At 37.7% G+C, this 20,843-nt stretch overlaps 1 protein-coding gene across 1 annotated transcript in view; it reads left to right on the forward strand.

Moving 5' to 3' along the window:
- The window catches only part of LOC117997012 (uncharacterized), a 103,033-nt gene extending 82,979 nt beyond the window's left edge, over positions 1 to 20,054 (forward strand). Inside the window, exon 3 of the mRNA XM_034985179.2 lies at positions 16,832 to 20,054. Within this exon, the coding sequence (XP_034841070.1) occupies positions 16,832 to 18,258 (1,427 nt within the window). The 3' untranslated portion in view covers positions 18,259 to 20,054. The remainder of the gene's footprint in view (positions 1 to 16,831) is intronic.
- The last annotated feature ends 789 nt before the right edge of the window (positions 20,055 to 20,843 follow it).

Below are 20,843 nucleotides of genomic sequence, written 5' to 3' on the forward strand. Positions count from 1 at the left end.
CGAAAAATTAGGGGTGCGTGCCCGGGATCGAACCCCCGACCTCCCGAATATAAGGCTGATGTATTAATATAGGCTGTCACTGCGCATTGTAATATAATATTATAATGTGTAGGTACATAAATAATAGGTAAGTATAGAAAAGTCTAACGACCTCATACACAATATGTTTTCTTCATAATATTTTTTATTGCGACACTATATCACTTTGTACGAACATAATGTAATATTATGTACATTAGTTGTAAGGGCCATAACACACGATAGTATCGGTCGGCAACTAAACAGCTTTTCGAAAGCTACAGCACAAGACTAGAATAAACCGTTTTGGCTTACATACGAACCCGATTGCACTGCATGGTTTGCATGATTGGTGATTGATAAATAACTCATTAAAGTTAATATTAACATGAACTTGTAATGTATAACTGACACTATTGTAAAATTGCGCGCCATTGATGGCAGATTGTAATTGGACTTTTATATTTTTAAGACTCTATGTACATACAATTTTGCAACTATAAATAATCTAATCTGCGCGGCGCTGCACGGCGTGGCACAAAGCATCAAAATAGTATTTCATTCATTTTGTATAGTGTAAGTTGCAACAGAGTGACGCCACACGAGTAGATATTATAGACCAGAGGGGAAGCTTCACACTAGCTCACGCACACCACGACGTGCCACGGACGCTCCGTGCGCCCAGTTTGGCGGCAAACGGACCGTCCGTGACACGTCGTGGTGTGCGTGAGCTGCGCTAGAGTGAGTGAACCTACAGCCAGCCGCTAGTATGAAGGTTCCCCTCTGGTCTATATATCTACTCGTATGGTGGCGCGGCGCAGTGCGTCACAGCGCGTCGCGGGTTAGTTGCCTCCGAGAGAATATTTTGACGTGCAGCGCAGCGATGCTGTGCGACACAGCAAGCGGTGCGCGTAGGTATGCGAACTGCGCACGAGAGATATTATTATAATGTGGTTCCAGTGCAATATAGTATTTTGTCAGTTGTTGTTGGTCAGTTAAGGAATACTATGTGCTCTAGCCCTATCATACGAATCCGTTCCATCACCGGCGTGTCAATCTCTATAATGTCTAATGTATTGGCACACGAGTAGATATCCCGTATTGGCGCGTGAAGGTAGGTAAACAACACGCGCTATTGTTTACGTGCAGGTTGTTTACACTCATACACTTCATTCTGCCGTAAACAATTACTTACTATGTTCCAATTTGTTCATGTAAATCTAATGTGAATCATCATCATCATTGTAATGAACCCATCGCCGCGCCGCCTGTAAGCACGGGTTTCCTTTCAGAATGAGAAAGCGTTTAATTAGGCCATAGTTCGCCATTGGCCCAGTGCGGATTGCCAGACTTCACACACAAAGGTGTGCAAAACCTGCATGTTTGAGAGTTCTCCATAATGTTCTCAAAGGAGAACGTTATGGAGAACTCTCAAACATGCAGGTTTCCTCGCGAATCACTGCAAATGTTTGGCACTTTGATACTAGCTATGAATAACCTGGACTTATCTAGCTCGATTGTGATGAACTTTTTCACCTACATTATTATCTTTCCCGATCTTTTTGAGCTAATTTAGTGCTAATTAGAAAGTCTATGTTATCACCTCCATCTAGAACTGAAGACTGCCGCATTTCTTGCTCGGACGTTGACACTACAAACAACTTTGCAAAAAATTTTCTCTATTCTGATTTTAGATAAATTTGTATAATGTATTCTCAAAGTTCAAAATGTCGATATTAACTTTGTAAGTAGGTACAGTACGCGGCAGAAAGTAATGTACATTGGCCTTTAGAATGACATTTTGGCTTTGTAGTGTTGTCTCTGTCACTCATACCTATATAAAGATTTGTCGGTCTCAACGACAGAGTCAACGCTCTGCAAATCTGTATTCTCCTAAAGGTCGATGGGTATTTTATAAACCAGTAGTTTCTAAGTAAATTCTTATTGATAGTTTTAATGTATGAAACGAGTGTGTGAAACAGTCTTTATATTATAAAATCTGAAACAAAATCTGAAATCCTTTATTCAGATTAGGTATAATTGTACCTACTTATACACTTTCTGATCGTCACTTGCTTAGTTTGCAATACAATGATGTAGTGGTGATAATTTCAAAAAAATTCAATATTCATATAATTTATACAAAAGAGGTAAAAAATTACTCTTTTTGATAGTCGGTTGTTGTATTTGTAAGATATAGTGGTGATAATTATTTCGAGGGTTCCAAGCACGCACACTGCACAGGTCTGAGTTAAGAGCCCACAGCAAGCTCAGCCTGGTATTCTTTTTTACTATCACCACTTTACAAGATCATGTACTTATTAGAACTATCAAAGCTGTTTGGCAACTCATTCCCAAGCTTTCTTATCATTTAAATAATGCTTTATGATTAATTAGATATAAAAGTTAGACCGCCTATCTTTAAACTATGTATAATTATTTATGTAGTGCGACTACTTAAAATTTTGTACGTATTGTATATAAGCTTGCCTTAATAATACTTAGAACTTTCTCAGACCATTATACAAAATGGCTAAAAATTATAACAAAGCATATTATGGTTGCGCAACAACAATAGGTGGAAGCTGCAATATAAGTTGCGCAACAACAATAGGTGGAAGCTGCAATATAAGTTGCGCAACAACAATAGGTGGAAGCTGCAATATAAGTTGCGCAACAACAATAGGTGGAAGCTGCAATATAAGTTGCGCAACAACAATAGGTGGAAGCTGCAATATAAGTTGCGCAACAACAATAGGTGGAAGCTGCAATATAAGTTGCGCAACAACAATAGGTGGAAGCTACAATATAAGTTACGCAACAAAAATAGGTGGAAACTGCAATATAAGTTGCGCAACAACAATAGATGGAAGCTGCAATATCAGTTGCGCAACAACAATAGATGGAAGCTGCAATATAAGTTGCGCAACAACAATAGGTGGAAGCTGCAATATAAGTTGCGCAACAACAAATGTCCGCTCCGATCCGTACCTTAAAATATTATGTTGATGTTTGTTCTCTGTGACATTTTGCACATTGCACAAAGACTGAGAGAGTCTGACTCGCATTTGACTGATTATTTAAAGATGGAACAAAATAATTAGTGTTCCACGCCTCAGTTCGCCCGATGCCGCCGACTCCCGTTACGTGGGCATTGTTCGGCGTTCGCACGACCTTAACATCGACGTCGTCACCGAGTGCAGGTGGAAGTTAAACTCCGCCACACTACTGAGACCCGTTACTTTGATAAGTGTTACGAGCTTTCTTTAGGAGACCAGGCGGGGAAATTCGCTGGGGCTATTACACCTTCCTAAAACTAATTTTAGGCTACTAATTAATTACTAAATTTTTGACTAATTTAATTGTATAGATGCAGGCGTTACTTTGCGGAAGTCCATGATTAAAATTAAGCTTTAAATTGGAAATTAAGCTTTTGGTTCATTGACTAATTTAATGACTAAATGATTTTGTTACTGACTTCAGAGCCGTGTAACACACACATTGCACTGCTCTGAAGTTAGGAACATGGGTTAAAAATAAATGTCAAATGAGCTATCATTCTGTGTTAGACCACAGAATATATAATAGTACTAACGTTAGACATTGAGTTAGCGAATCGCCCCCGCGCCGCGCTGGGCGCGTTCAGAACCCACGAAGCTTTAGTTTTAAGTTTACGTAATTAATTACCACCATTAATTATATGGCAGTTCTTATAAAACCCATAGGTTTCCCTTTGGTTTCTGCATCGCATCGTAAAACAAGCTACATACTAAAGTCAATATTGAAAAAAAAACTAATTCCTTCATCAAGCCTTGAACTCGGAGTTTTTACGTGTCTCCGTCATACGTACGTACTACGTGCAAATTGTGTTCTACCACAATATTACCAATGTGCTAAGTACGCAGGGCGCGTACATAGGTGTCAAAGAACGCGGAAAATGTGCGAAAAGTTCCTACTTATGAAACTACTTAGTGTTTTTAAGGGTTCGTACCCAAAAATGAAAAAAGGAACCCTTTTTAGGGTTCCGTACCTCAAAAGGAAAAACGGAACCCTTATAGGATCACTTAGTTGTCTGTCTGTCTGTCTGTCTGTCCGTCTGTCTGTCAAGAAACCTACAGGGTACTTCCCGTTGACCTAGAATCATAAAATTTGGCAGGTAGGTAGATCTTATAGCTGACATTTGGGGAAAAATCTAAAAACCGTGAATTTAGGGTTATCACACAAAAAAAATTAAATTGTGGTCATTAACTAATAATTAGTATTTTCAACTTTCGAAGTGAGATAACTATATCAAGTGGGGTATCATATGAAAGGTCTTCACCTGTACATTCTAAAACAGATTTTATTTATTTTTATTCATCATAGTATCATTAATTATCGTGCAAAATGTCGAAAAAATACGACTGTAGTACGGAACCCTCATTGTGCGAGCCTGACTAGCACTTGGCCGTTTTTTTATTTAATTTATAGACTAGCGCTTGGCTGCAATCAGACCTTGATGCAACCTAAAGATGGAGCGCGCTTGCGTAGAAGATGCCTATTCACTCTTGACTTAAATTATAGGATACTCTTAGGTTAGGGATGATTTATGCTAGACCGTGCCGGGCCCGAGCCATGCCACGTCCGAGGCACGGCCGACAAGCGATCTACGGATTGCAATTTTGTATGTAGAAACGTAACACAGACGAGGCTCGGATGACTCGAACACGGCAGGTCAGTACCCGTAGTACAAGATTTTACGTCTCACTAAACGATACCAAATTCGAGAGTCGAAATACTTCCGCGTTACAGTAAACTGGATCTGAAATGCCTTGTTTTAAAGCTCAAGTTTGTCTACACTTCTACAGCCAGCGCTCCAAGCGGAAACATTGCGAAATTAAAATCAGTGGCATTGAATATTTGACTTCAATTCAAGACTGTTTAGGTCCATTTTACTGTAACGCGGAAATATTTCGACTCTCGAATTTGGTATCGTTTGGTGAGACGTAAAATCTTGTACTACGGGTACTGATGTGACCTCATTCGAATTCCCAATTTGGTGTCTCGGATGCGGCACGGCTCGGGCCCGGCACGGTCTAGCATAAACATCCCTTAGGATGACTTCATTGTGAGTTGTCTATCTGTCATGTCTGTCAATACCCGTTAAGGGTATTAAAAACTACAGGATTGACCTAGAATCATGAAATTTGACAGGTAGGTACCTAGTGTCTTATAGCAGCACAAGTAAAAGAAAAAATCCGAAAACCGTGAATTTAACATCACAAAAAAATTAAATTGACATCTTGTACGATGGTGCGGAACCCTTCGTGCGTGAGTCCGACTCGCGCTTGACCGGTTTTTATTGTTTGGCCCGAGTACTTACTCTACGAGTTATATCGTACAATAAATTATTATTATAATATTATGCTTCCTTATAATAACTTTCACATTATTTAAGTTCCTTCAAGTGTTTTCTTATGTAATGCGGTGTCGGTACTGTTAATATTTAGCAGAATGTTATTATTGCACAACTACCTGATGCCCGCGACTTTGTACGCGTGGATTTAGATTTTTAAAAATCCCGTGGGATCTCTTTGATTTTCCGGGATAAAAAGTCTATGTCACTCTCCTGGTCCCATGCAAAAAATCACGTTGATCCGTTGCTTTGTTGCGACGTGATTGAAGGACAAACCAACAAATAAATACAATTTCACATTTATAATATGGGTCCTGTTTATCGAAATTAAAATATTGTAATGTATTTCATAAATTATTGTAATGTATTTCATAAAAGTTCATTAGAGCCTCAATAGCTCAACCGGTATAGGAGTGGACTGAAAACCGAAAGGACGACGGTTCAAACCCCGCCCGTTGCACTATTGTCGTACCTACTCCTAGCACAAGCCTGACGCTTAATTGGAGAGGAAAGGGGAATATTAGTCATTTAACATGGCTAATATTCTTTAAAAAAAAAAAAAAGCTTATGTCGTCTAGACGTCGGTATATAAAAGGAAATAAATTAGACGAAAAAAAAAAACTTCCTGTAGTGCAGAATAATATTGCCTTTGCTATTTAGGAGTGGAGCAATATTACTTTTCTAAATATTTGTAAGACGTGCGCAATGAGAATGACAGACGTGTGTATTGATTGTAGTGTAAATAGTGATTATTTATCATCTATTTAGAGCTTACATCAACCAAGTTTTCCTACATTATTATTTTCTTGCGACTTCGTCCGCGTAGACTTCGACAATCGACATCATTACCATTATTAACAAAGTGTGTTTGTTTGTTGGTTTGTCCTTCAATCACGTCGCAACGGTGCAACAGGTTGGCGCCAAATTTCAATGGGAAGTACCTACCCTATAGGTTTGGACCTTAACGGGTCTTGACAGACAGACAGACAACGAAGATATGAGTTCCTTTTTCTCAGGAGATACGAAATCCTGAAAATCCCAGAAATATGTGTTTACTACCAGTTTCTCACTGGTAAACGCAAAAATGTTTTTCTTTGTACCTACTGATAATAATTATTATTACTGTACGCGGCAGAAAGTGATGTACATCGACCTTTAGAAGCAGATAGCAGATTTGTAGAGCATTGTCTCTGTCGCTGAGACCGACAAAACGTTATATATGTATGAGTGACAGAGACAATGCTATACAAAACCGAAATGTCACTCTAATGGCCGATGTAGGTACATTACTTTCTGCCGCGTACTGTACAGAAACATTATCACCCCCTTTGGAGTTGATTTCCGAGAAACGAGTGATTATCCATGTCTGTCACGGTTTATTTAGTATATTAGGGTTCCGTACCTCAAAAGGAAAAACGGAACCCTTATAGGTTCACTTTGTTGTCTGTCTGTCTGTCTATCTGTCGGTCTGTCAAGAAACCTACAGGGTTCTACTTCCCGTTGATCTAGAATCATGAAATTTTGTCTTATAGCAGACATTCGGGGAAAAATCTGAAAACGGTTTATTTAGGGGTTCATACAAAAAAATTAAATTGTGGTCATGAACTAATAATTAGTATTTTCAATTTTCGAAGTAAGATAACTATACCAAGTGGGGTATCATATGAAAGGGCTTTACTTTTGCATTCTAAAACAGATTTTTATTTATTTTTATATATCATAGTTTTTGAATTATCGTGCAAAATGTCGAAAAATTACGACTGTAGTACGAAAGCGGAACCCTCAGTGCGCGAGTCTGACTCGCACTTGGCCGGATTTTTTTATACCTATGTGTCTAATTTCACGGAAAAATATCATTTAACATACATTACGTTACGTAGGAAAGCGTGCTGTGTACATTTACAAATTGGTCTAATTTGTATGACATCTTTTTCTAAATAAATGTTTATTTTTAAAATTCTCGTCGATTAGAATGATCTAATAACGCTTATATACGTATGGTAGGTATGTACGTGTTAACAACAACATAAGCTACAACAACCATGATCAACCCATCGTCGGCTCACTACAGAGCACGGGCACACGAGTCTACTCTGTGGCACAGGTCTCCTCTCAGAATGAGAAGGGGTTTTGGGCGTAGTCTGACACGCTGGCCAATGTTGCCTTTGGCATTAAACAGACTGCCGCAATTTTTTTGACAACCTCTCTTTTTGACGCCGTGCAGGTGACTGTGGTCATATAAGTGGGGGTTGAATCCCGGCAGGGTAATTAGGAAATTTATATTTTCTAAATTGTCTCTGCTCGGGTGTGGGCTAATATGCCATATTGCGCACAAAAAAACCAAGTATACCCTTCCGTTATGCCCATATTATGTAGAGCCCTTACATTATGATACCCCACTTGTTATTTTATTTTTTTATTTTATTTTATTTTTTACATCTTATTAGAACGGCAGTGCCACTTACACTAACTAGATAATTAATAATAAATTTAAATACAAATAAAGGTACAAGAAAAAAGACATAAAATACAAAACGATAAAAAATCAAAGGATTTTGAATATGTACGCTGAGAACATTGAATGACATATTCATGCAATGCTCTCAGCGTACTTCAGTAACTCCCGAACCAGTATTATAGACCCATCATTAAATGGGTCCCATTGAGCATTATTGTCCAAAAGCGCGTTGAATGATGCTAATGAACGGGGTATAGGTGACATAGATCGGATCTGCCAAATTTCATGATTCTGGGTTAATGGGAAGTACCCTAAAGGTTTCTTGACAGAAACGACAGACGAACAGACGGACAACAAACTGATCCTATAAGGGTTCCTTTTGTCTTTTGAAGTACGGAATCGTAAAAATACACAAAAACCAAGCCTTGGCAACGCTAGCACACATTAGGTAATTTCTTCTGAGTACAACATACCTACAACAATTGGCTAGTCTGACGGACTTTCACTTTCATTCCTCAGTGTATCGCGTCGATTCAATGACCTCTGAGATTACTCCTACCTATCACTGGACAACCCCCCACCTCTGGCCCCAGCAACCTCGCGGTTATATGGGCCGAAGCGCGGGAGGGCGCCCGTTCGGTACTTGCTCGGTGGCTCTTTCCCGGGGCGCCTTCTTGGCTCCATACAAATTATTTATATCTAGTCCTTGTCCCTGTGTGTCTTTCTCCCTTTTCTGGGGCAGACGTTCACTACTCGCAGATCCCCATGTGGCCAGAGGTCCGAATCCTTCCTCAAACACTTGCTGGTCCACGGTCACGGAGCCAAGCGGTTCCGCCTCTTGTGCCACTGGTGCGCGAACTCCCGTAGCTTCCCGAAGCTTTCTGCCGATGCGACGAGAGCCTGGTAGAAGATCGGGCCCTCTTCCTCACGAACGACCCCGCCTACCACTGGACAGTGTGAAATGTTGAGGTTTTACCAGACCACACCAGAAAGTGAAGCGATGATAGCCTAGTATAGATAGATTGTTAGTAGACTATAGTAGATAGTAGTAGTAGTTACCTAGATAGTTGATAGATCAGTCAGTCAGTCAGTCACCTTTTCGTTAATATAGGTACATACTAGCTGATGCCCGCGACTTCGTACGCGTGGATTTAGGTTTTTTAAAATCCTGTGGGAACTAAATTTTCCGGGATAAAAAGTAGCCTTGTCCTACCCCGGGTTACAAGCTACCTCTGTACCAAATTTCGTCAAAATCGGTTGAACGGTTGAGCCGTGAAAAGCTAGCAGACAGACAGACAGACACACTTTCGCATTTGTAATATTAGTATGGATGGATTTAGATTTTGTTTGTTACGAATCAATCGTAAAAACCCACATTTCTTTTTATGATAAATCAAAAAGTGCTGCATAAAGCAATGAATGGTCCGAAACCATTACGAAAGCGGTCACCGACTGACGTAGTGACGTCACATCGCTTGCTTCACGAGCACCTATATAAACATGCTAGGGTGACCAGCTTTCCGGCTACCTAGGGATTACTATGATACCTATAGTCCGCCATATTCCGTCCGTCCGTCCGTCCGTTGAAATGGAAATCGGGGTATGAGGCGGGGGCGCCCCGCACACCCGCTATAGAGTGCACTAAAATTTAGTCTTTAAAGAAAAACGAGAAAAAGTAAAAGATTATTTTAATAATGAAATTTAATTTAGAGAAAATATCAGAATGACGTCATTATTACCATAACTTTGTTCACATTCTTTAAAAAGAGCAACCGCCGAGTTTCTTGCTAGTTCTTCGTGGTAGGAAAGGCATAACGAACCAGTGGTTCAGAACATTTGACGATTCAAAAGTACTTGTATAAGTTTAAATAAATAAAAATATATTTATTTATTTATTTATACATAAATTTCGGAACAAGTTTAATGACCTCCTAGGAATGTGGAATATACTAGGTATGAGTGGGAGGTCCCGGGATCGATTCCCCGTAGTAGCAATTTGGACAACGTCTGAATTAGCTCTGATATGGTTAGAGACATCTGCATCAGCCGTAGCTACCATTCTACCAATTTAGCGTTATGGTATGTTGCCGAAGATGAATATGCCATACAACTTTTGGTTAGCTCGCTTCAATGTTAGACTAACATCATTAATTAGTAATTGTTAAGAGCTAACTGGTCAGTGAATTAAAAAAAGTGTTCGATATATTTTAGTGTGTGACGTTGTAAATTTTGAATGTTGATTGGATACCTGGCTCTCACCCAGGAGGCTCGGGTTCGATTCCCGGTATCGGAACCAATTTGTAAGGGTGGTAAATTCCCTTGTAATGTATATGAGGTGTTATAAATGAAATTTGCTAGATGTTAGGCAAAATTGTTTTTAATGTAACTTTTACCGGGGTCGCTTAATACATAGTGATGGCTAATAATGCTTAGTTATTCTAGCTTAATGCCAAGACTTAATTTAGATACATTAGAATGCCTTAGGTAGATAGTACATAAAATCTATGTTTTAAATTTAAGATGCCATTGGCATGGAATAGACAATGACACAGTAAAATTCATAAAATTGTTTCAAAATAAAAGCTCAGTAGTAAAGACAGGGTTCTTACTGTACACATACACTAAGAAGGTTCACTAAACTGTTCCAGGATACAAACATTTGCTTACTTGTAGGTGCGAAGACTGCAATGTAGCTGGACGGCATCGGCCAAGATCCAAAACTCAATTTAACTTGATTCTTCACAACCGAAATGTTTCCTTACAAAGATTTTCACCAAGTCTTATCCATAGAAATTAAGTTGCCAACGTGAATGTGCAAAAGAAATAAATACGAAAACCGAAAACTAAAAACGGAAACGCAAACGGAAACGCAAACGGAAACCCTGCAACAAAGAAAAACAAGATTATAATTTGTGCTGTGTGAAAATTTCGACACGTGGAATTTTCCCGATCAAACACAACTCACCTATTGAACTCCTGGCCACCAATGGTTTTCAGGAGTCCACCCACAACCCATTATCCTCATTTATTTGGGAAGGTAAAAATAACTGGAACTGAAAGGGAAATCATGAAATTAGGATTTTCTCCAACCAAACCGCCATTTTGTCGAATCCACATTACTTGATTTTTCACTCACCATAATTGATGAAACATTGAAATACGTTAGGATGACTAAATTTATAACAATTGTATTTTCCCAGGCGAAGCCATGGGCGAAAAGGAGTGAGATTTTCCTGGAACGAAAAAATTCGTCTTCACATGTTGACTCCAGAAAAATTCTAAATCTCACCAATCGGTGTTGCCAGACGCAACCCGAGTGTGGCCGCTCTCATTTAGTTTGATCATGAAGCCAATTCATTTTTGAATATTTGCGGAACCTAAGGATATATTATAAGAACCGTTTTGTTAATGACTTAACAATAAACAAATGATATTATGGTTTTATTTAATTATTTTGTTTTATTTTTACGACAATTGACAACGAAGCAAACGCCATCTATTGTGGCTCGAATGAACTCTGAACATCGACCCACGCGTAGTTCTGCACCTTGATGCTAGGTGGCACCAACATACTTTGAACAAAATTGATTTTTATTAAAAGCGAAACGCTAGTTAGTAGTTCAAAATTTACAACGTCACAATACTTAAACGCAAACGGAAACGCAAACGGAAACCCTGCAACAAAGAAAAACAAGATTATAATTTGTGCTGTGTGAAAATTTCGACACGTGGAATTTTCCCGATCAAACACAACTCACCTATTGAACTCCTGGCCACCAATGGTTTTCAGGAGTCCACCCACAACCCATTATCCTCATTTATTTGGGAAGGTAAAAATAACTGGAACTGAAAGGGAAATCATGAAATTAGGATTTTCTCCAACCAAACCGCCATTTTGTCGAATCCACATTACTTGATTTTTCACTCACCATAATTGATGAAACATTGAAATACGTTAGGATGACTAAATTTATAACAATTGTATTTTCCCAGGCGAAGCCATGGGCGAAAAGGAGTGAGATTTTCCTGGAACGAAAAAATTCGTCTTCACATGTTGACTCCAGAAAAATTCTAAATCTCACCAATCGGTGTTGCCAGACGCAACCCGAGTGTGGCCGCTCTCATTTAGTTTGATCATGAAGCCAATTCATTTTTGAATATTTGCGGAACCTAAGGATATATTATAAGAACCGTTTTGTTAATGACTTAACAATAAACAAATGATATTATGGTTTTATTTAATTATTTTGTTTTATTTTTACGACAATTGACAACGAAGCAAACGCCATCTATTGTGGCTCGAATGAACTCTGAACATCGACCCACGCGTAGTTCTGCACCTTGATGCTAGGTGGCACCAACATACTTTGAACAAAATTGATTTTTATTAAAAGCGAAACGCTAGTTAGTAGTTCAAAATTTACAACGTCACAAGTGTACTGATATTTTGACTGTCTTAATCCTAGTATTATGTATTTGACTGTCTTAGGCCTAGTATTATGTGTGATGCGCGAGTAAAAACGTTAACAAAAAAACTGTTAGGTAGGTACATAAATTAATCTTAGTACAAATGATAAAATATCAATTTATTATACACGAGTCTAACAAAAACCGTTGCTTTTTCGTAACTCGACAAAAGCATAATAAAACTTTACCACTGAAGAGATTCTCCAATAAATATTTATGAGTTTATCTTTGCATAGGTCAACCAAAGCTGTCTCTATGCAAAATACATCCATCTAATATTATAAATGAAAAAGTGTGTCTGTCTGTCCGTTAGCTTTTCACGTCCCATCAGTTTAACCGAATGTTGACGAAATTTGGTAGATACAAACATAGCTTGAATCTCGGAGAAGGACATAGACTGGAGTCAGAGTTTAGTTTCCACGGGATTAAAAAAACCGAAACCAAACCAAAGTTCTAGATCATCTAGATTTTAGTACCTAAGTAATAAAAAATGTCATTAAAAATATGAGGATAAAATCTTATAATTCTATTAATAATTTATTACACAATAAATACTACTCGTAAAATATCAATGTAAAAATATTGTAAACGTGATAAAAAAAGGTTGTAAAAGCAACATAATTAGTAAATGTGACCCTTAGACATGCTAGACTAGACTAAATATAACTCATCATTTGTTAGTTTCGATAGTTGAACTTAAAAAACTTAACATGATTTTATTATTACTAATCAAATAATTTTCACGACTATTCAATATTTTATTATATATACATATATATTATTTATATTCAATATTTCAATACTAATTAACCATTTTGTACTAGACTCTATTTAGAAAACAAGGTCAATACCAATTATTATTGTTAGCAAAAAGGTGTCTAGAGAATATCAATTTAACAAGCGGTCAAGGATGGTTAGTATAATTCAGATTTCAGATGCCATTTGTTAACTACTTACAGACAAAAGTACTTGATTTTTATCCGATTACGACAAAGCCAAAGTGGTAGGGTTATGATTGTTAATAATTATATTAATATTATTACCTCTTGCTAATTCCACAACTAAAAAAATAAGTATAATAAGAAAAATTAATTTAAGGTTAGATCAATAGTTTCTTAAAATTGCAGAAAAATAGTTAACATATAATGTTAATATTAAATGTAAATATTAACTTATCATAATAATAAATCATAATAAAAGTTTATTAACCCAAGATACAGCTAGATTCTGATATTAGGCGGGCAAAATTGCGGGTTTTTGTTAGATATAATACCCATATTGTTTTTATCAAAACAAAAGTAATATTTTCTGCTATAGGCCAAGGTTAACTAAATATTAAACAAAAGTTTTATTTAATAAAATATATCAGCAGATTTTAGTAAAACAAATAGGTGCTTATTATTTTGTTTTAATTAGGTTTCTCGATTTATCTACTATAATGTGGTTTTCAAGCTTATATAAGACTAAAACATTGGGAATAATAACATTATGTCATATTTTGTGATATTCTCTATCCTATAGGACATCAGTTATACAACTGGTCATTGCGTATGATACTTGCCTATGAAATAATATGCCAATCATTGCGCATACTATGACAAAATAGATATAAGATAGTAAAGGTAATCCGATGACTTCATAGTAACTTATTAGCATATTGTCAATTGTCTTAATGCAGGCTGCTTTTTGGAGTATAATCTCATTTATGATCTTATTTTATATCAAACTATATTATTATACCCGCGACTTCGTACTCGTGAGTAACACCAAATTTTAACCCTCTATTTTATCTCCCTTAGGGGTTGTAAAATAACTTTCGACAATCCTTTCTTCGCAGATATCTACGTCATATAAAACATCATAAGCTATCTGCATGCCAAACAGCCTGATTCGTCCAGTAGATTGAGCTGTGCTTTGATAGATCAGTCAGTTAGTTACCGTTTCCTTTTATATATTTAGACTAGACTAGCAATTTCGTCATTGGATTTAGCTTGGTAAGTACCCCGTGGGAATACTTTAATTTTCCGGAAGCAGTTTATATCCTTCTCGGGAATGAAATATATCTGAACCTATCACATTTTCTCAAAATCGTTGTGATTGTTATATTTGCGCATTAGGTACTACACTCATTTTGATATAGGTAATTATATTTCAAAACTATAAAAATAAAACATTTTTTGTTTAGTTAATTAGAATCAGGAAGTAAATAATTATAAACAAAAATGAACAAAACGCAGCTGCCTGTGATAAAATAAATAAATTGCTTATTGTGCAAAATTATGTATGGTATAAAAACAAAGAAGATTATTACAGTCCTGTGAAAATTAAAAAAAATCTTCCTTTGTACTACTATTACAAAATTTGAACATTTTCACACTTTTGTTACCTACGTAATACCATCGCATTTTACCTACAAATTGCATTAAAATTGAATCACAATTGAAAATGGTGCCATACAGTTACTATATTATTATTATTTTTCAAAAAAATTATAGCTAGTGTCACTTGAAAATATGATGTAAGGATTCCAACGATACCCCGTACATCCTAATCTGTTCACGTTTTTTTTAATTTTTAAAGACTTTTAGCCATGTTAAATGACTAATATTACCCTTTTCTCTCCAACTAAGCGTCAGGCTTGTGCTAGGAGTAGGTACGACAATAGTCCAACGGGCGGGGTTTGAACCGTCGACCTTTCGGTTTTCAGTCCACTCCTTTACCGGTTGAGCTATTGAGGTTTATATTTAAAAGTCATGGTGGAATATAAAAACTAATATACTCATGAATACATGAAAACGTTACATTTCTTTTTTGGATAGTCGTGTTAATATTTAAATGAAAATAATTTTGATGTAGTAGGTAAATATATATCTTATTAAAGACCTCTATCAAAAGTTAATATTAATCATCTGTAACCTCTGGCACGAAACTTTGACACTAATCAATGCTATCATTCATTTGGTTGTATGAAATTATTCCACTATTGATTAAAATAATTTTTATCTTTATTTTATTGGTTTGCCAAAAGATAATACACATATAAGAAACAAAATACAGTGCACTCAGTAAAAAAAATTGCGTGTACACCCAATTACTTTATTATTTAGAGCCTCAATAGCTCAACGGGTAAAGGAGCGGACTGAAAACCGAAAGGTCGACGGTTCAAACCCCGCCCGTTGCACTATTGTCGTACCTACTCATAGCACAAGCCTGACGCTTAGTTGGAGAGGAAAGGGGAATATTAGTCATTTAACATGGCTAATATTTAAAAAACAACAAAAAATTACTGCCCAACCGGCATGCATTTTTACAAGAGTGCAAGTGCGGGATTACCAGTTAACTTAAATCTAAAAATACAAATATGACAAAACACTATAGGTATAATTAAAAAAAAATTTACTATATAACAAGAAAAATTGAAAATTAAGAGGAAGCATACGACAATTTTAACAAACACTCTCAACATTATTGCAATTACAGTGCGACAAGGCTCTCTTGGCACTTGAATGACAATGACAGGGGGGCGCTGTTAGAGAACAAAGGCTTAGAATATTCAAACAAGAACAAATACTTGACGGCAACGTTAGTTTCGATTTTCGCCACGCGCCAAGATAGCCTTGTCGCACTGTATGTCTAATGTAGTAAAGGATTAGTATTATGAATTTAATAGAATACAGGCTTTATAGTAAATGTTGCCATTATCTTAATTAAAAGGAAAAATTTATACGTGTCAAGTAAACGTTGAAACATGAAATTACGACACTAATAATAAATTCACTACCTAACCCATGGGCACCCTAATACATGTATGATTGCAATTTCTTTATGCAATAGCAAAAATAAGGACACATGTTTACAGTGACTGAGTGAGTGATGATAAATATATATATGCGACTAGATGCCGCGACTTCGTCCGCGTGGATGGAAGTTTCCTTTGAATTTCCGGGATTAAAATTAGCCTATGTTCTTCCCCGGGATGCAAGTTATCAGCTCTGTACCAAATTTCATCAAAATCAGATCAACGGATGGGCCGTGAAAAGCTAGAAGACATACAGACGCACTGTCGCATTTATAATATTAGTATGAAGGATATGGATTAAAATTAAAGTTTTATAGCGACCTTATTCTAAACCAGAATTATGTTAATCACAGCTTATTCTAGGTTTGCCGAATATATCTACTAAACATATAAAAACATATGTAAATGCCAAATCAAAACGGGCAAAGTCACCGCACCATAACCTGATAACAATCGATTATAGTCGCCACTTGTTTGCCTCGACTACTACTTTTAGTTTACGTTTACTAACACAATCGCATACAACACTCAAGATCACTCTGATGGGGATCGATAATATCCCACGCGTGGGCGTGGCCGCACCCCACGCCGATATTCGGCCTAAATGCTTCACAAATTAATTCAAACTTTGCGCCATATTACAAAACGATTTGCCCATAACAGATTCTATAGATATGCCTTTTCTTGATTTCAGGTGAGAGCTGCATAGAGAAACCGCTCGCGACCCTGTGGAGGAACTACCAGCAGTCCACGAAACCCGACGTGGTGATGAAGCTGTCCGTCACCAACTCCGGTCTCAAGGGTTTCACCAAAGAACACGGTCTCACCGAGTACTGGTCACATCGCATCACGTACTGCGCGTCCCCACCCCACTACCCCAAGCTGTTCTGCTGGGTGTACCGCCACGAGGGCAAGAAGCTCAAACACGAACTGCGCTGCCACGCCGTTCTCTGCACCAAAGAATCCATATCAAAGAAAATCACCGAGGAACTACAGGTCAAGCTCAAACAGGCCCTAGTTGAATTCAAAAAGGATAGAATCTCCAAGCAAAACGCAAGGCTCAGCCTCGCAAATAGCGTCTACGACAACCCCAGCATGCCGCGCAGGAAAATACTTCTAAGCGTCGGAGCGACGAACTACCGACCGCCGCTAGAGAGATCAAAGTCAGCTCCTAAACTCGGTGCCATCGAAGAACTCTGCTCAGAAGAAGACGAAGAGGAAGCGGAAATGAATGCGAAAAAGGAGCGATGCCAGTTCACGACGGAACTTTCCACGTCACAGACTCTAGACAGGCGGCGATCCGAAATGATGTCACCCCGCAAGCTATCCTGCCCCGAAGGAGTAATGGATAGGATGCTGCTAGAGTCCGAGAAAAACAAGGTAGAAGCGGCCGAGAAGCTAATCAACCTGCTCGTCCAGGAGAGCAAACTGAAGGCGGAAATCGAACGCCAAAATGAAACTAGTCAAGAACGTATCGAAAAACTGGAATCGAGATTGAAAACGCTCGAGTCGATCGAGGAGACCGTCGAATTGAACGACAGTTTGAGCGCGATCTGCGATAGGAAAAATTTGTTATCTCAAAGTAACTACCTCGTCACGGACAGTGATGATGGGTCTGTTTCTTCAGGGTGCGAGACGGCGAGCACGGTCACCTCGAGCGACGCCGAGCCGTCGTCGCTTCCTTCGCAGTTCTCTCATGAGGAGCATAAGGAGTTGGACAGTGATGAAGAGCGGGTGCCAATGTTCGGGAGGATGCGTAACTTCGAGAGCGCGTCACTGAGGAACGGCAGTAGATGTTATACGAACTCCATTCACACCCTGAGCAGGGACTCAAATAGCACGGTAGCTTCAGATGAAGTCATCCATGTACCGATCGGGGAGAAGAATACATTCCGTCGGCGCTCCACGTATCCTCCCCTAAGAACTGACTCCAGAATACTGGAATCGAAGTTCGAGAATCTCATTGACAATTTGACAGATGTGGACAGTTTAAACTCTAGCACGGAGACTGAAGTTTTCAAAAACTCTGGCGATAACGACAGCGCATGCAGCGATGAATCTGGTTATTCTGAACTTCTGGATGGCAAAGAGAGTATTATTGGCAACACTATTATGGTCTAATCTAATGATTAAGAGGGGTTTATACGTATAGTATGCGACAGATCGAGATGGTAATCGGGGAGGGAACGCCCCGCACACCCGCACTAACCCGGTGCGGGCGAGCGTGGGTGACGTGCGGGTGTGCGAGGCGTCCCTCCCCCTCAATTGCCATCTTGACCTGTCGCGGACTATAGTACGCTTTAAACAAATGTAGTTAGGCTCTCATTTGAACTAACCAATCAAACGCAATGAAATTTTCTAGATACGTTCTAGAAACTAATATCTGCTTGTGGTGCTGCGTGTGGAGTTCTGTTAAAATATTCAGTTTCAAAGATAAACCGTCTCAAGAATTTACACACAAATCTTTGATACCTTAAATAACTTCTTATTTTTAAAGTTACACAACTTTAAAACTAAGTAGTTATTTCTAAGGAATTTATATTATATTCTAAATTCATAGGTATCAAAAATTGCGGACTTCTCTAGTGTAAAAACACTATAAAAATTATAAAAATGCTTTCTAAGGAAATCTGGCAAACCACAGACATATTATGTAGATATTGGTTTCTAGGACGTGTCTCCAAAATGACATGGGTTTGATTCTTTAATGAGGACCAAACTACGTGTGTATGGAGCGAGCGACAGAGAGACTTCCGTTAATTGAGAAAGAATATGTCTGAAAAAGCCACAGCAATGCACGGTACCGCTAACTTTTAGGGTGAGTTCAGACGTTCAATAAAAATCACGATCTTATATTGATGGGATCACGAATGGGCTATAATAGTTCTTGCATTTTACGAGGGCGCGTGGCTCATGCCATGTATAAGTCGTATCGATATAAGTAAAGTAAAATACTGTAGCCGGCAAGAAATATTGTACATCGACATAAAGAATGAGATTTCGGCTATGCCACCTGTGTGACGTTTTGTCGGTCTCAACGACAGAGACAACGCTCTACGAAACCTTTATCTATCTCTAAAGGTCGATGTACAATATTTTCTGCCGCGTACTGTAAATGGGTTGCGACCGCTTGCTAGCGACTGATTGGTCCGGCAGGCACGCACACATACGCAATGTGCTTGTATACGACGTAACCACAAATACAGTACGTAACAGAAAATAATGTACATCGACCTTTAGAAGGAGAATAGCGGATTTGTAGAGCACTCTCTCTGTCGTTGAGACCGACAAAACGTCATAATATAGGTACGAGTGACAGAGACAAAGCCGAAATTTTCATTCTAAAGGTCGATGTACATTGCTTTCTACCGCGCACTGCGCTCGCGAATTGCAAGAACTAGGTACCTACCTATAACGTATTTTTATTGGACGTCTGAGCATTGCCTTATATTAGGATTTAGCTTATACCTACTTGTTTATTATTAGATGTAAATAACAGGGTACATAATGTACTTTATCCAGTTGATATACTGTTGTTTTAGATACCTCTATGTATATATTGTAATTTAGTTTGTAAAATTTGATTTTACGAATAGTAGAAAAAGATTTTAGATATTTTTATTATTATTTTTATTCTTTATCTCGAATTACTGTTTTGTTTGTTAATATAATAAATAAATAATTAATTATTTATCGCTCGTGTAATATTAGTTAATTGATGTAAAGTTTAGATTGAATTCTCAATGTAATTTAATGAATCTGTTTTATGTATAATTGTATAATTAGGTATACAGGAGGACTATAGGTACTTACACATTCCACTTATGTATACATTAAACACCGTTTATTATTTCGGGTCAACCATGTGACATGTCTGTAGTGAGGATTTGAAACATAATAAAATATAAGAAAAATATTCTAAATCTGTATTTTATTTTCCCTTTTAATAATATCATAATATCCATTGAGAATAATTATAATACTTACCACAAAGCTTATCAAAGGAAAGATAAGATCTGATCATGCTTTCAATTGATACACATTATGGTATCATTTCAGAATATAAGTAGGTATCTGTATTTTTTTGTAAAATTACGAATTACGATATTTGTATATTTGAGCTATATCGGTTATTCTGGTTTTCCTACGTTCCATTTCTGATTCGATCACATAAAATCAGTACCATTATTTATAAATGCGAAAGTGTGTTTGTTTGTTGGTTTGTTGGTTTGTCCATCAATCACGTCGCAACGGTGCAACGGATTTACGTCATTTTTTGCATGGGATAAAGACCTGGAGAGTGACATAGGCTACTTTTTATCCCGGATAATCAAAGAGTTCCCACGGGATTTTTAAAAACCTAATTCTACGCGGAGGAAGTCGCGGGCATCATCAGTCAATAAGTACTTACCTTCTCGTCTTATCTGAAAAATATAAGTCCGTTACTAATAACTAAACGTATCTGCAACCGAAACACCATCTGTTGCCTCTTGCTATAAGTAGTAGGTACGGTTGGTATAACCCTTGTAAACCAACCACTAATTGTCACGCAAACACCTGCTACATGCAGTAGGTATACTATACGTATAATGTTTTACTTTATAAAATAATAAAAAAATAAAATAAAAATCTTTTTTATTCGAATAAACTTTTACAAGTACTTACGAATAGTCGGATGCATCTACCACTGGTTCGGAATGCCTTTC

The sequence above is a fragment of the Maniola hyperantus genome, chromosome 4 (assembly GCF_902806685.2).
Source record: "Maniola hyperantus chromosome 4, iAphHyp1.2, whole genome shotgun sequence".
In the NCBI taxonomy this organism is placed as follows: domain Eukaryota; kingdom Metazoa; phylum Arthropoda; class Insecta; order Lepidoptera; family Nymphalidae; genus Maniola; species Maniola hyperantus.